The 16,574-nt window shown below is 36.9% G+C and overlaps 1 protein-coding gene across 3 annotated transcripts in view; it reads right to left on the bottom strand.

The window, feature by feature from the left end:
• The window catches only part of tmem63c (transmembrane protein 63C), a 53,547-nt gene that overhangs the window by 34,027 nt on the left and 2,946 nt on the right, over positions 1-16,574 (bottom strand). Inside the window, exons 1-3 of one of the 3 annotated variants that reach the window (XM_051869425.1) lie at positions 14,874-14,944; positions 2,899-3,179; positions 11-90 (exon numbers count right to left, since the gene is read on the bottom strand). In XM_051869425.1, the coding sequence (XP_051725385.1) occupies positions 11-90; positions 2,899-3,132 (314 nt within the window). In that variant the 5' untranslated portion in view covers positions 3,133-3,179; positions 14,874-14,944. Of the gene's footprint in view, positions 1-10; positions 91-2,898; positions 3,180-14,679; positions 14,834-14,873; positions 14,945-16,574 lie in introns of those variants that run through there. The other 2 variants (XM_051869424.1, XM_051869423.1) reach the window with 2 other exon arrangements.

The raw sequence follows: 16,574 nt of genomic DNA, 5'->3' as shown, positions 1-16,574 counted from the left end.
GAGATGATACCTGTCATTTTCCATAAGAAGAGCCAGGCGGCCGTAGTCCCACGCTGCCTTCCTCAAACAGGAGAAGATTAGAAGCAGGAACTACAATAAAAATACACCAAACCTCAGTGATATAGCATACTGATTTCTAGAGTGACCTAAATTAAAACTGTTAGTAAATTACATGCACAGTGAACAATAACTTGATCTGATGCTAGTGCATTTTAAAAAGATGTGATAGAAATATTCCAGAAGACATAGTGCCACTTTAAATGTGTGCCAAAGCTATTGGTATAAAAACAGAATAAGAACTATTTGTGTAAGTAAACCCTGGCACTCACTAGACCCCTGGGCAGCAGTAATAATTAGCCATTTCTTTGGCCGGAGAGAGATGAGGTGAGTGGTTGTCTTGGAAACTAACAGGCAGTGCGGTCTGCATGCACACTTGTGTTCATAATGACTCCGGAAGGAACAGTCAATGAAAAGACAACCGAAAACGCTGACTACTGGGAAGCTACAAGTCTCTATTTAGCTTCCTAGTTTTCTGGTTATCAACTTATTCTAAACTCAGAGGTAAAGAGTGTCATTTCTTCCCCTCTATAGCGTCACCAAAATGAAACTGCAAAAACACTCCCGCTGTTTATAATTTAATCATGAACGATTTGCTCAAATGTATATATACTTCTGTTTAAAAGTTTGGTGTCAGTAAGGTTTTTTTTAAAAATAAATTAATACTTTTATTCAGCAAAGATGCATTGAATTGATCAAAAGTGACAGTAAACAATTTTACATTGACACAAAAATTCAATTGCAATTAAATGTTATACTTTAAACTTTCTATTTATCAAAGAATCCTGAAATTTCAACACTTCGTACTAGGGATGCACCGATACCAAGCTCGTGTACTTGTACTCGTACTCGTAAAAATACCCCCGATACCAAAGACCGATACCTCACGTGACGTGACAGACAGAATTTCCCGTGCAGAGATACACAGGCGGCAGCTGCAGAAACAATGTCAGCCTCAGAGGTGTGGAAATACTTCAAAATTAATGATTGCCCAAACATTGCGAACTGCATGCTTTTAATCATTCGTTATCGATTAGTGAAGGCCGGACAGCCGGAATCGCGCTGAATGACACAGACCAGAGCGCGCTCTCTCTCTTTCTTGCGCGCGATCCCAGTTCTCTCAGACAGCGCGCGATCAGTTGTCCTTGCGCCTGAATGGTCAAATGCACACATAGTTGTCAAAATGTCCATGGTATGGAGTATCTCACGTAAATACAGTCGGTTATGGTTTAAGTGGACGTAAACATTTGGGTGAAAACAGGATATGTGTCAGTATCCATGGATTCGGTCTTAAAGGGACCGTAGCCTATATTTGTCATTAATGTTAATAAAACAACAAAAGATGTTAAATAAATGTATACATGGTAATTAATGGCCACTGTATCTGAAAAACAAGTTTATTTAATTTGTATCTCTATAGTATTTGTTGTATTGTTTGTATATTTCTTTTTATATAACAACAATTATATATATTGGTAATTATGCCCTTTGAAGGTTATTGGACACTGAAATTTTTGTTCATTAAGTTTGTATCAAGCACATAAAAAATAACTTTTTTCATTAGCGTTATAATAAAGAAGCTGTCCTACATTCATTAGTCTCACTGTGTTGTGCTTGGAAAACTGCACCCCCCTCAGTATCAGCGAGTACCAGAAAAAAATATCGGTACTCGTATTTGGTCCTTAAAAAATGGTAGCGGTGCATCCCTACTTCGTACTTTTCCACAGAAATTTTAAGCCGCCTGTTAACTGTTGCAACACATACCGACCCCAAACGTTTGATATTTAGAATCTACAGACATAAACAGTATAAACACTACAAAAAGTGTTACTTTGAAGAGCTAATTCTACCTGATTTAACCTATATAATGTAGTTTTGGTGGTATAAATCAATGCATTTAGATTGATTCAGTAACATTACATAATATTCTTGACTTGAATATGCGGTAGGTATGCTTTTCTTCAAAATAAAAAGGGTGTTAACTTTTCTATTTTATAGATTTGGGGGAATGTCATGGGAAAGAATCTGGGTCATATTTCACCCCAAAATCAAACTAATTTAGACATTAGGACTTTTTCACATTCCCCTCCCAAGTTCTTATTAATGAAAATAATCCAATATTTCTTAATTAAAATAATATGAATATAAAGTATATATAATTATTCATTTAGGTTGTGTGATTATTATTAATGTTGGGGAAAGTTACTTTTAAAAGTAATGTTACAATATCGCGTTACTCCCTAAAAAGTTACGAATTGTGTTACTTAGTTACTTTTTATGGAAAATATTGCATTGTTATTTTTTGTCATCTGGGCTGGGCTTGCTTGTTTGTTTTTTAATAACAAAAAAAAACAAAAGTTAAATTTTTGGCAAAGTAACTTCCGTTACTAATTTGAAAAAGTAACTCAGATTTTTTGTTGTAAATTTAAAAGTAATGCATACGTTACTTGTTACTTGAGAAAAAGTAATCTGATAACATAACTCGCGTTACTTATAATGTGTTACCCCAAACAGTGATTATTATTTTTATCATTTTTATTATGAAAATACAGTGAAATATGGTAGTGAATATGGGGGAGGGGGGATAGGGTAGGATTTTAGAACTAAATTTTATGCAATTTTTTTTTTTTTTTTTTTTGCATGAAAAAAACAAACAAACTTGTTCTTCACCCAGGCACTGGGGTTCATTAGGGTTCAAACTCTGAGGTTCAAATTCTCATGAAAATTAGAAGTACTAACCCATCATTAAATCACAAGAAAGTACATAAGATGCACTTGACATTAAATGTCATGCAGTTGCAGCTGCAGAATGTTTTAAATATGTTAGCAGGGATGTTGTACCAGCCACAGAACAACGTTGATGGCGAGGACAGTGGGGACTCCTCCAAAGGGCAGGCCCTGCAGGACGCTGCTGCGGGAGTGAGAGCGATAACATCTCTCTGCTGTGCTGTTCTCCTCCATCAGTGAGCCCAGGAAACTCCTGACATCCAGCTCTTCCAAAGGACTACCACCACCTGCAGGCCAGGACTCAAACGCCGGCTGAGCCGTACCCAACAGGTCAGAGCGCACCGCCATGGCAGTGGCGCAGGTCTCAAGAAGCCCTTCAAACTGTCAAAGCATCACTGAGGAGAGATGACAGGAAACAAAAAATATCAATGAGATATTTTTGTAAAAATATTTCAGCTTGATGAAATGAGTATTTGAAAAAATATTTCAGCTTTGCCATTACAGAAATGTTACATTTTAAAATGTATTAACATAGAAAACAGTTGAGATGGCATTAGTGAAAATAAAATTTTAAAAGTCATATTCCTTGAACTTCTGAAGAAGACACTAGTTGGATTTCTTAAAATTTTTAAGTTTCATGCTGACAATGATGGTGACGACCGTATATGATCATCTCTCCCAGGTTTGAGCAGTTGAAGCATTGTGCATTAATTTTGCAAACAAGCTGGTACCGGCTACAGGGCAATTTGAACAAACATTTCTAAACCTTTGAACAAACACTGGGGCAGCCTGAAGCACCATTTTCATTCAGTTTAACAGATGTGTTTCGATTACCTTTATGAATATTGCCCTCAAGCGCATTAACAGGAACACACAAACCAGGGTCAAGGCTCATTGGTTTGTTTGTTGATATTACAGATAATGCTGTGCCTTAGACTGCTGGTTGCCATACTAACAAACCATCTCCCAATTCACATATAGACTAAGCCACTTCACATCAGTCAGTTAATACCCATAAAATCACATTTAGAAGCTACATCATCCTCAAGTCATGCAATGACAATTTGACTCTAGCAAATCTAATCGACTAAAATTAAAAGCGCTCAAACAAACTATAATTTATGTAGTTTTTTTTTTATTTTACATTGTTGAAATATCCATAGATTAAAGTTAGTTATGATGCTGTCATTTCCTGTTGTTTGTATAATGTCAATCAGATGGCCATTTGAGGCTCTGAAATAAAACCAACACACAAATCTACGGTGCCCCTAAAGGGACATAGTGATGGAAATAAACTAGAAAAAATAGAAAATTTGCGTTCACTCGTAAAATGTTTGCGTTCCCTAGAGAAACCTTGCGTTTGCTCGCAACACTTTTGAGTTCTTTGCAAGCAAACGCAAAATTTTCTTGGGGGAATGCAAAACTTTTGCGAGAAACAGTACTGAAGTACTCTGAGAAGCTCTTAAATAAAGCAATGAATAAATACATTTCAGAATGCAAGTAAAATATCAAAACAGCATACTGTGTGAAAACAACAGCATATGTGAAATGCATACATAAATATTACTGAGGAACAAAGTGTCAATTAGATAATATAAACAGTGAAATCTAATGGGAGATAAACTATGTCATCATCCTGAAAAATGAAGTGTCACCTCACTCTGTTATGTGTTTTGTAGTTTACTTGAAAATACTGAGAATGAGTAAAAGAAGAAACACACTAGCATCTACACTAGAATCACTGGGTATAAATCCAACATGAGAAGAACTTTTCTGCCAATTGTTCAGTACAAAGAGACCCTTCACTGCTGCATACTGATAAAACTCAACATATGCTGAAGTTTGAAAATAGCAAAATAAAAATATATTATATAATATTATAATCTCACACAAATATTTTGCGCAATTTTGCTTGAAATTTATTTCTAAAATCTAAATACTTAAGAAAAAGCTGTTTTGCTCATGTTCACAAAAGTTCTCTCAACTGTATTACTTATTATAAAACGGATAGTTCCGGCCCTTGATTCTGATTTGTAGAGCCGCGTTCGAAGCCGTTGTAAAATTTCCGAAAACATAAAGCTGTCCGCATTAAATAAGTATTGCTGTGCCACTGAGCATGTTTGTTGCTGTGTCTGTCTTAGCAACCACTCTTAGCAACGTAAACATATGTTTGTTCTCGATTGATTTTGTTCATTGAAGCTTACTGCATTATGTAGAAGAGTACTGTGAGAGATATCGAGTGATCGAGTGTATTACCTGCATTCAGATTTAGCATTTTCCTTCAGGTCAGTCCTGTGTTCATAATAAAAAATCAGTTTGAATGTCCGCTGTGATCTTGTCCTTTTATCATTTAATGGGTTTTCCCATGCTGACACTGACAGCGCTAGTCAAAGCATTTGTCATTTGCGTCTTGTTCCGTGTTCACAACAAGTTTCAATATAAGTCTTTGTGAGTGAGTGACTTTATCATAAATACAATCTTTGCCACCATCTAATGGCGTAATGTAACTTCTGTTGCTGTTCACGGTCAGGGACTATTTTCTTTTTCCAGTGGAAGAAAGTCTTTTGATGATTTTACTTCACGAAAGTTGCATTGATACATATTTTTTGGCTTTAATATTTGTATTGTGTTTTATAAAAGCAATAAGCCCAGTGAAGCCGTGGTTTGCAGTGAATTTATAACAGCTAAGGGGGTTTTAGGCACTCAGCTCCACGGCTTATTGCTATATTTTAACTTTCTAAGGATCAGAGGAGACTGTGTATGTGTATGAGCTAACAATACACTATACATGAGCTAACAATTCTTTCCCATTTTTTTTCATAGTGCTGCCTGTCATATCATTTCAGGGTATATTTTATATCTAGACAGGTTGGTGTATTGCATAACATCTCTTAAATTTACAAAATGTATCTTTAAGGCAAATTTACAATATTTAAAAAAGAAAATTCTGTCCTTAGTGACTGTGCTGAGAATACCAAAATATCTGCAAAAAATATGATTGTTTTAAAACATTTAAACAATCGCTGTACATATGGTAGAACAGACAAAAATAAATGTGTTACTTGAACCGTACAGACACCGTATTTCACATACAGATGACAACATTGTCATAAAACATTTCCCCGTACACACAGATCAGCGAAAACGACTAAAAACACTGTAGTATGCCAGGCCAGTAGCTGGCGATGTCACTTTGTAAAGAAACACTACACGCCTATAGACTGAACACATAATACACATGCGCATGACGTCACCGTTTTCACAAATTCACATTTCTGTAGTTTAAACGGAGACAATAAAAAATTTGAAATCTGTTTTCAAAGGTTTGCATTTTCAGGCCCCCAAAACACCATTGTCATGTAAATGCATAAGTTTTCTGTTTTTAGTTGAAAACAGTGTTGTGTAAACAGCCCCTTAGTTTGTTTCTTATTGCTGCCTGTTTTTTTGTCCTTTCTGTTTCATTGGTTGTTTTCGTTTGTTGTCATGGTTACTCATTGTTTCACTGATTTCACACACCTGTTCCTTGTTTGGTTAATTGAGTTCTCTCTGTATATATTGCCCTCAGTTCAGTTTGTTCATTGTCTGGTGTTGAATGTGCCTTAGCACACTGTATGAAGTTTTATTTAACAAAATTCGGGAGGCGCACGTTCAGATAATCAACCAATCAGTGCAAGAGGAAGCCGCTATATAAAGCCGTCTCTCACCTCTATCCCGCGACAAATTTCACAGCATCCCTCCACCACCCCATCACCTCACTCTTGACTGGTTTCTATCCCAGTTAAGGAGGGGGAGCACTCTGGGTTTGGGCCAAATTCCGAGCTCGGAGCCCTCCCCCGGGCAGCACGCCAAATACGCGTAAATTACTATACGAATTACTTTATTTTGATTTCATGTACGTGTAAACTCGTGAATTTATTACATTCTCATGTTGTATTACTCTCTTTCGTTTTGTAAAAAAAAAAGTTTAAGCTGCTAAAAGATCCTCTACCCCTCACCTCGTCTTCCTTCTCATCCTGGACATAACAAAAACATCTTTAATATCAAAATGGTGTTTAATAATTAAGCTTGGAAGCTAGCAGATGTGTCACACAGATTAAATATATAAACTGAAACCAATAGGCATAGTCATTTTATTAAGAAAGCATATATATGGGTTATTCTATAATTGGGGGTACATTTTACATCAAAAAGTTAAAATGCCTTGTTTAATGTTATGTTTAACTTTTAGCAAAGTTGCACAAGTTTTTGATCTTTTCTCAGAAAACTTTGTTGAGAGAGTTTCCCCCAAGGGATGGCACAGAAAACCATACACACCAGTGCCATGATGATATGTGATCCACTACAAGATATTAGATTATGTTATATTGTTTGCTTGTTTTTTTAGTTTTGATATATGAAGCCTTTGGGCCTGGAATTCAATATTAGACTGTCCTGAACCCTGAACCACTCGAATCAGCTTCAGTGCTTGTCCACGGAGTAAAACCATTTGTCAGTTGAAGTCCCATTACCTGCTTGAGCAAGCAGATGATCTTGGAGAATGTATGAAAAACCGAGAAAGACCTGAGACAGCAAAAAGAAAGACATAAATAATACTGTGAACTCAAATCGACTCGCTTAATGAAACTTGTCAAATCAGAAGGATAACGATAAAAGAGTGTTATGCCCCCATGAAACAACTAACAATTACCTTTAATAAAACAATACCAGAATCTGATTGCTCTACCGGGGAGATCACTGAGTCATGCTTCCTACATGCTTTTATCCTCACAGTGCTTGTTGTTTGTGTTGTGCTTGCATCTTTTACTGCAAAGTCACTGAATCTAGGTTACATTTCTGTTTCCTCTAAATCAGCTCTCAGATCCTCAGGGCTCATGAATACAAATGAGTCACAGCGTCACATTCTAATTGCATTCACTTGATGCATTTTGGAAGTATTTTTGCTTCCCAAATAGAGAGGTACAGGCTACTACTGTAACAGCTTTCCTGTGTTTCAGAATTGAAAAAAGGACATTGAAAGTTTCAAAAGTAATTTCTAAAATAAGTATAATTAAGTTTTATGGAGTCGCACCACATGACATTTTATAACATCTGAGTTTTTTAAAAGACTTATTGATCTTGACATAATGAGGGTCCTCTCTGTGATCTTTTTTCTGCATGTTGTTTGGACCACATGGCTTTGATTCTGTCTACAAAACTGATATATTTCTGTCATGACAACTCTCAGAGTGTTTGGCATGGTAATGGATATGACAATGTTGATATGTTTGGTCCTGGAGGAATAGATCTGCTACACTGCTGCTGCTGCTGTTGGTTATTACTGCTGCTGCTGCAGAGCAAGTACAGGGCTTACTACTGCCAATACATACACAACACATAGCTGTGAGCAAGCAAGACATGCTGCTGCTGTACAATATAGCATACACGAATTACCCATAGCAGATCTATACAGGTGGAGCTGGGGAAGGTGGGAGGTTTCTGAAAGCACGCTGCAAACTGCTACAGCAAATGCTGGCCAAGTATTTGAAGGCTGAGCAGTGAGCTCATTGGCTACTGATACAGCAGGAACCAATCAGATGTGCCCTATAGAGAATGATGTGATTGCAAGCAGATTGAGTTAAGGACCTATCAGCCTGTGCCATCTAGAGTTTCATGACAGAACTTTGTATTTATTATAACAAAATCTGTATTTATGAGAAATATTATATTTTCTAAGGAATAATATTAACCATATTTAAAAAAGCCAATCTACTTAAATTAGGTTTTATTTTTTTTAAATAGATTTTTATTTTTTTAAATAAGTTGTTCTTCATTTTTAACTTAATGCCCTGCAAATGAATAAATAAATAATTAAATAAATAAAATAGCATAATTTTTAATTCAGAAATTTTAAAACATGCTTATCATAGGTGTATTTAAAGGGATAGTTCACCCAAAAATGAAAATTACCCCATGATTTACTCACCCTCAAGCCATCCTAAGTATATATGACTTTCTTCTTTCAGATGAATACAAACGGAGTTATATTAAATAATGTCCTGGCTCTACCAAGCTTTATATTGGCAGTAAATAGAGGATGAGATTTTGAAGTCTAAAAAAGTGCATCCATCCATCATAAAAGATATTCACACGGCTCCGGGGGGTTAATAAAGGCCTTCTGAAGCGAAGCGATGCGTTTGTGTAAGAAAAATATCTATACTTAAAACTTTAAAAACTAAAATAACTAGCTTCCGGCAGACGGCCGTATGCACATTTACTTACACCAAAAGATTAACCCCTGACACGATGTAGGAGTAGTGTAAGCTTTGATGCCTCTCGCTGTTCAAACAAATATGCTTTCATCAATATGTCATGCGTCGGGTCAGAGGTCACTCTTTTGCTGTAAATCGATGCGTATGTCAGTCTGCCGGAAGCTAGTTATTTAAGTTTTTAAAGTTTTAAATATGGATATTTTTCTTACACAATCACATCGCTTCGCTTCAGAAGGCCTTTATTAACCCCCCCAGAGCTGTGTGGATATCTTTTATGATGGATGGAAGCACTTTTTCTTGGGCTTCAAAATCTCATCCTCTATTTACTGCCTTTATAAAGCTTGGAAGAGCCAGGACATTATTTAATATAACTCCGACTGTATTCGTCTGAAAGAAGAAAGTCATATACACCTAGGATGGCTCCCATGCTCAAAATCATTGCTAGGCAGGAAATATTGCATTACTTTTTCTATTTTCCCCTTTAAAACTTCAGACAGGAATCCCTTGGCTTGATTCGCTGTGACTGAATGGATGGATTAGCCGCAGAATATCCAAGGAGCATCCTGCCAAGATGAAAGAAGCCCTCCTCTAGAGACCCCACCACCCACAACTGACATTCTCATCTTTCAGTCTGTAATCCAGAGATCTTAAAGACCATAGTCCTAGGGTAGATTTGGTGGCGTAATGAATCTGTAAAGATCTGTTAGATGAGAAAGCCTTGCTGGAATTAAATATGCTAATTAGAATAGAACAACCTTATAAAATCTGCTGTTACACATTGAGGAATAAGAGTAACAAATAGAAATAATAGTTTTTCTCAGGGTCTCTAAGGTGTTCTGAGTGTTATTGCATGTTGCTAATCATTTGCTAGGGTGTTCTGGGTAATTTCTAGGGTGCTTATCGGTGGCTTGTACTGTGTAGTGTTCTATGTGCATACTGTGTGTTCATAGTACAAATGCTTTTGAGCATCAAAGTTTAAAGCCGTGTTACAATTCACAGGGTCCCCACGCAGTTTCACAGCTCCCTACAAACCCAGCAGGGGGTGTCTGTAGAAGTTCACTTCACTTGATTATATTCATTTGGAATGCCCTGCTACATCATCAAACACAGATGACACTTGAATCACACAGATTAGAGGTGTCCAATATGATGAAAAAAAAATACATAATAAAAATATGTATATGTATACATAAAGTATACATAATGTATAATATGCATGCATACATACACACATACACACACACACACACACACACATATATATATATATATATATATATATATATACACACACACACACACACACACACAAACTTTTATGTTAGATGCGATTAATCACAATTAATCAATTTGACAGCACTATATATATATATATATATATATATATACCAACAAAGATTTTTAGAAAAGAATAATCCCTATAAGGCAAATGTATGGGACCTCCAAAGATGATGCTTCAAAAACATATTTTTTCTTGCTGTATCTGATTTTCATTTCCTGTGTTTTTTTTCCTGTTAGCCTTTAGGTGTGTTCGACTTAATGCGGCGCTGTGCAGACTGATCGGTGTATGACATCAAAGTAACGTAACAGCGATTAGAGAGCAAGTGGCTCTGGTTTCGAATTGCTCTTGTGGTATTGCTCTTAATGCCATACACCGATCGGTCTGTACAGCGCTGCATCAAGTCGAACACACCTTTTATTTCCATATGTTTCCATATTTTTTTTTTTCATGACAACTCATTACCTACACCTGTTCCTCATCAGCCTCTTGTTTGCCTGTGTATGGCCCTGTCCCAAATGGCACCCTAAACCATCACGGTCTTCCTCTGAGTCCGCACTTTCACGACGTAATGCCACTTGGACTGCCGGGTAGAAGTCCTCTGCGTAGCTCACAGACTTGCGGGCTCAGCAGAAGTGCGCATGGAGGGCGCATAGCAGCCGCAAAGGGGGCGCTCACGAGCACCCTTCTTTAAGCTTAAATGACGAATGGGACACCCTACGGTCTTGTGGACTTAACGGACACGTGCACGCAGCGGCCATTGTAAGTCCACAAGACCGAAAGTGCACATGAAGTGTGACATTTGGGACAGGGCCTATATATACCCGTGTTTCAGTCCTTGTTTGTCCGTCATTGTCTTTACATAGTTCTGTAAAACTGATGCATTTCTTTTTCCTCCGTTGGATTATGATCTTCATCTTCCTGGTTTGATTCAGTTTTCCTATTTTGAATTATCTTGATTTGTGTCCATTTGGAATAAATACTGCTTGCAAATAGACACTTGCCTCTGCTCTTCCCTGCTAAACCATAACAATATTGAAATTGTATATATTTAAATGAATAACACAACTGCAAAATAAGGATAAATAGGGATCTCGTCTATGGTGCCAAAATGGCTCTGAGTAATAGTGATGTTTGCCTAAGCTGAATATGCTAATTATGATGTCTCATGGCCGAACAGAAGTGCTATGGTTAAAGTTTGAATGATGCACATTTTATATAGACTTTCCTCTCCTATAAACTGCAGTGATGATTATTGTATGTTCTTTATGTTCTATTAAGATCTATTCTTGACAGAAAGGATGTGAGTCACAAATGCAGTAAAGTGACATCTAAGCAGCAATCTGGCATATCACTCACTCTTTCACACACACACACTGCATCAACCAAGCCAATATTAAAGATAAAGTGCTTAATTTTTTTTTTTTTTGATGGTACAATACTTTTATCTAATCCATCTTAATCTGTACAGCTACATGTAAGCCATCTATAGGTTGATCTAAACACTGGCTCTAGTGTGTCACTATCAAAACTTTTCTTGGAGCATCACAACCAGCCAGAAAGAGAAACATTGGTTTAATTTGTTTGGGGGTGTGGCTAACTGTTTGATGACCAATAACAAATAGGTGGAGTGTCAAGGTCAACAAGTTTGAAAATAATTTCTTTTTTATATTTGCAATTCTGTCACGTCCACTATCGTCAAAGATGATAGTCAATTAGCATAAAGTTTGGATTGGCGGTATGGTTCCATTTTGGGCAAGAACTCCCTGCGCATGCATGCAGCCTGGATAAGAGCAGGGAGAGCAGCGATAACTACCTTAGGGTAAACAGAACAGAGCCAACATAAATGTATTGGAGATATAATTAATGTTCAATAATTTAACAACATAATTGAATTAGTCTGATTTGAAGGGGAATCAGAAGGCCAAGTCCTGACTGGACGAGAGGAGGAGCTGAGGTTGGAGGAGGGTAATTAGCTCCTGAGCAATGCGATAAATTGCTGATAATCTGCTGATAATACTGATGGACCTTGTACAGTATATGATGCTGTGATAGCCCTAATATTCCTATAGGTAGACGTGGATCAGCTGAGGTTCATCTGATGCAAGTTTGACTGACTTGACCTGAGTGCCAAGACCAAGGAACATACATAACAATAACGGTGACTATACCTATAAAATTTTAATCATTATAATTATGAGAATAGACCACACCACAACTATAACGGTAACAACACAGAGGAATTAAATCATTGTAATCACTTTCAGAATGATTTTGTTTTCCTACTGATAAATAATAAAAACATTTGCTGTGTCTGAAATCGCATACTGTCTGAGTAGGTAGTATGAATTAAATTCGGACGTACTACATCTGCCATGTTGTTACTGTCACGTGACCTACTAGTGTCAGTTGTGTTGCTTTAACTGCATTCATAAATCCTCTCCCGTGGCCTCATGGGATAGTAAAGTGTTCATCGAAAGCATACCACTCAGCAGAAGTAGTAGGTCATCCAGGTACTTTTTACCTTCTGTTTTTTGAATACTATGTATTCGGATATACAACTCATTTGTAGGGGGAGGTATTCAATTTCTGATGCAGTGATTGAGAAAATCCACTTTTATGAAGCTTGAGCATGTAAAGTGACAGGCGACATACTGTCACTGCAGTTTCTTATAGTTATCATGCATTTGTGTGGCCCTATATAGTTTTCGATACTTTCATCTTTATAGTTATCCTTCTTGGTTTGAATGGGCCTTTACTCTGTTCTCTCTTTCCTTTCACATTTTGAATAACTCAAATCCAAAGAAAAGACTATCGCAACTTCTGTTTCATGCCAACTTTAACAAATAATAAAGTTGGCATGAAACGGAAGTTGTGATAGTCTTTTCTTTCATATTGTGATGTATATCCGAGAAAAACGGCATCTCGAACAACAAAAAATAGGGAGAACTGCTTGGTCTCCTTGGATTTGTCAATGTTCTTATGAATATTACTTCAGGGTCATTAGATTTAATAAGAAACCATGGAGGTATGATAACTGGCCCAGATGATGGCCATTCATATATCTCAACTGGATATCCTAACCTCTGTTTGATAGCAAGGACACAACTATTTCTTACTCACACAGTCACTGTTACACTGTGTGAAGGACTCAGGTGCCAGCATCAATTTTTGTGTGTGTGTGGGTGTTAGAACGAGACAATATTGCACCAAAGATAATATTAGAAACAAACGCATATGAGGTCCTTACACAACAAACCTTGCAAAGATGACAACGTACTGACAAACAGGACCACAAACTGTCTACATGCCAGCTGTTGGATGTCATGATCCACACGGGAATCTATGGAAGACAAACCGCTCCATCTAACCATATCTAACCACTACCTATGTGAACTTTCTATAGCCCACGGCATGCTACAGCCTCTGTGCTCTTTGTGTACTGCAGCGGGATGTATCAACTTTCAATCTCAGCCAAGTGCACCATCAAATATTCATGCCTGTGCTGCGTAGAGATGCCAGATACACATTTTACTGAGGATTATTTGTTGTGTGTTCTTAGAAATGTATTACAAGCTTTTGATCACTGAACCACTGGAGGGAAAACAGCAGTCTCAGAAAATGACTAAGCAACATGACTACAAACTCTACTGAAGCACCTTATGAACCAAATAAGGTTGTTTAAAGCCTCTCATGATGTAGTCACACCTGCTGGCTAAATTAATGGTTTGCAACAATTCCCAACAGCTGTTATCGCTGAAGTATTCATTTGTGAATGTCTACTCACATCTGCTTCTTCCCTCACATTGCACCAATGAGGTAAATATGCTTTTGGTTCATATTTGTCACTGATGTAGAATGACGTCCAGAACTGGAGATGGTGGTGCATTGCTATTTAGACCATTAGTAAGATGCTTAATCATGATGTTTTATACTGTAGATTATTATGGTTTGCTGTAATTTACTTCTTCTAAAGCTGATAAACATCAGTTTATGCAATGTCACTGAAACCAATCAAATTGTCAATATACTAATGCACTCTAGTCTAATTCTAATAACTTCACTAGTAACAACATAAACATATTATGTAAAAAATTATTTTATGTATGTTTTATGGAGGTAGCAGAAATGCATGGCTGCAGCTGACTTGCTGCCTCGATGCCTTATCACTCAATGACTCTGCAGGCAGCGTTTTCGCACCTCACGAAACTGATTTCGGACAGACTTCTGAGACAGAACAACAGTTAATGATCTACAGCAAAATAGAGCAAGCTTTGGTGATAATGAAGCAAATATTTAATTACTACAATAGTAATTTCTCAATAGAAATGACATTGGTCAAAAGCGTACATTTACACACAAACTTACCACCAACTGCAACCTTCAGACTCCATCTTTAATTTTTAGCTCAACTGTTGCGGAATGAAACCCACAGGATTGTGGGATATCAAAGGCAGTGAAGGACACATCTATGCTGCCTTCAAAAATCAATCAGATGAAGATATCTCAGGAGACAGGAAGAAGCTAACATTGGATTCAGATGTGCCTTGATGCCTTCCTACCTTGGAACGCATCCTCCGAAGGCAGCATTTTCGGACACAGCCATATTTTCCGTTCCCAACCACTATTAAAAATGGCAGAATAAGAAGAATGGTGCATTACTGCCACCTACTGGACTGGATGACACACAGGAGCAATGGCGTCCCCCACGTTACTGTTAAAATTCCTTACAAATTGGTTTTCGTTTTTTGCACTTGGATAAAACAGTTTGCTCTAACTGTCTTCTTCAAAAGCTGATAAATATAATTCTAAGCAAAATATTACTCAAAAAAAAATCAGCGATTACGATCAAATTCCCCATTCCATTTAATTCGATTAATTTGACAAACAACATTATTATATTATGTATATATATATATATATATATTACTTTTTGCATTTTATGTATGTTTTATTGATGTAGCAGAAATGCATATTTTGCATAAAAGGATTAGTTCAATTTGTAGTGAAAATTACCCCAAGATTTACTTTACGTGTATTTGACTTTCTTCTTTCTGATGAACACAATCTGAGTTATATAATAAATATCCTGACGCATCCAAGCTTTATAATGACAGTGAATGGGACCAATGAGTATGAGGCTCAAAAAAAGTGCATCCATCCATCATAAACGTACTCCACACAGCTCCGGGGGGTTAATAAAGGCCTTCTGAAGGGAAGCAATGCATTTGTGTAAGAAAAATATCCATATTTAACAAGTTATAAAGTAAAATATCTAGCTTCCACCAGACCGTCTTCCGTATTCAACTTACGAAGAAAGTGTAATGCCTCTCGCAGTTTAAAACACTTATACTACGTCCTACGCCTTCCGTATTCAACTTATGAAAAAAAGTGTAACTGACACGACGTCAGTTTGCAGTACGTGTGGATTATTTATGATGGATGGATGCACTTTCTTGAGCTTCATATTGTTGGTCCCGTTCACTGCCATTATAAAGCTCATATGCGTCAGGACATTTATTAATATAACTCAGACTGTGTTCATCAGAAAGAAGAAAGTCATATACACCTAGAATGGCTTGAGGGTGAGTAAATCTTGGGGTCATTTTCATTTCAAAGTGAACTAATCCTTTAAAAAATGGCAGAAGAAGAAGCAGAGATTTCCTCCACCTACTGGCATATCTGAATTGAATGAACTTGAAATGATGATCTATGAGTGAGATGCTTTAGCGAGCACTTAGATTAAAGGTGCATATCTGTGCCTGCGATCTTCATGACACCTTACAAAGAACAAAAGCTACATGAAATACTATATTAAATGTTCTTTACTGTATTATTGTAGTTATTGTAGTTACATTATATTGCAATGTAAATAATGATAAAATAACATATTAACTTGATGAGACTTTAATGGACTTGGTTTAAATAAATATATTAATATAAACTAAAGTACAGTAAGGTAACGCTGATTCATATGTTTTTAATCCAGAAACCAAACATCAGAAGTATTCAGAACATGAAAACCAAACACAGGGAGGAGATTTTGCCTGCTCATTTAAGAGATCCACCACACGCCACTGTATATAAGAGCCAGAAGTTTTCACCCCTCTGATGCAACTTGCAGAGCAAAAAACAATTCAAGCAAGGTGCCACTAATATTTCTCCTATAATGAGACTAGTAAGGACTAGGAGAAAGAGACATCAGCCAAGAGCAGGTGTTCATTCTAATGATTTATTCATGATCCAATTATGAGCTTCAACCA

This window comes from Ctenopharyngodon idella, chromosome 17, assembly GCF_019924925.1.
Source record: "Ctenopharyngodon idella isolate HZGC_01 chromosome 17, HZGC01, whole genome shotgun sequence".
NCBI lineage: Eukaryota > Metazoa > Chordata > Actinopteri > Cypriniformes > Xenocyprididae > Ctenopharyngodon > Ctenopharyngodon idella.
Note: the sequence above shows the minus strand (reverse complement) of the source record. Positions and strands in the feature narration are given on the sequence as shown.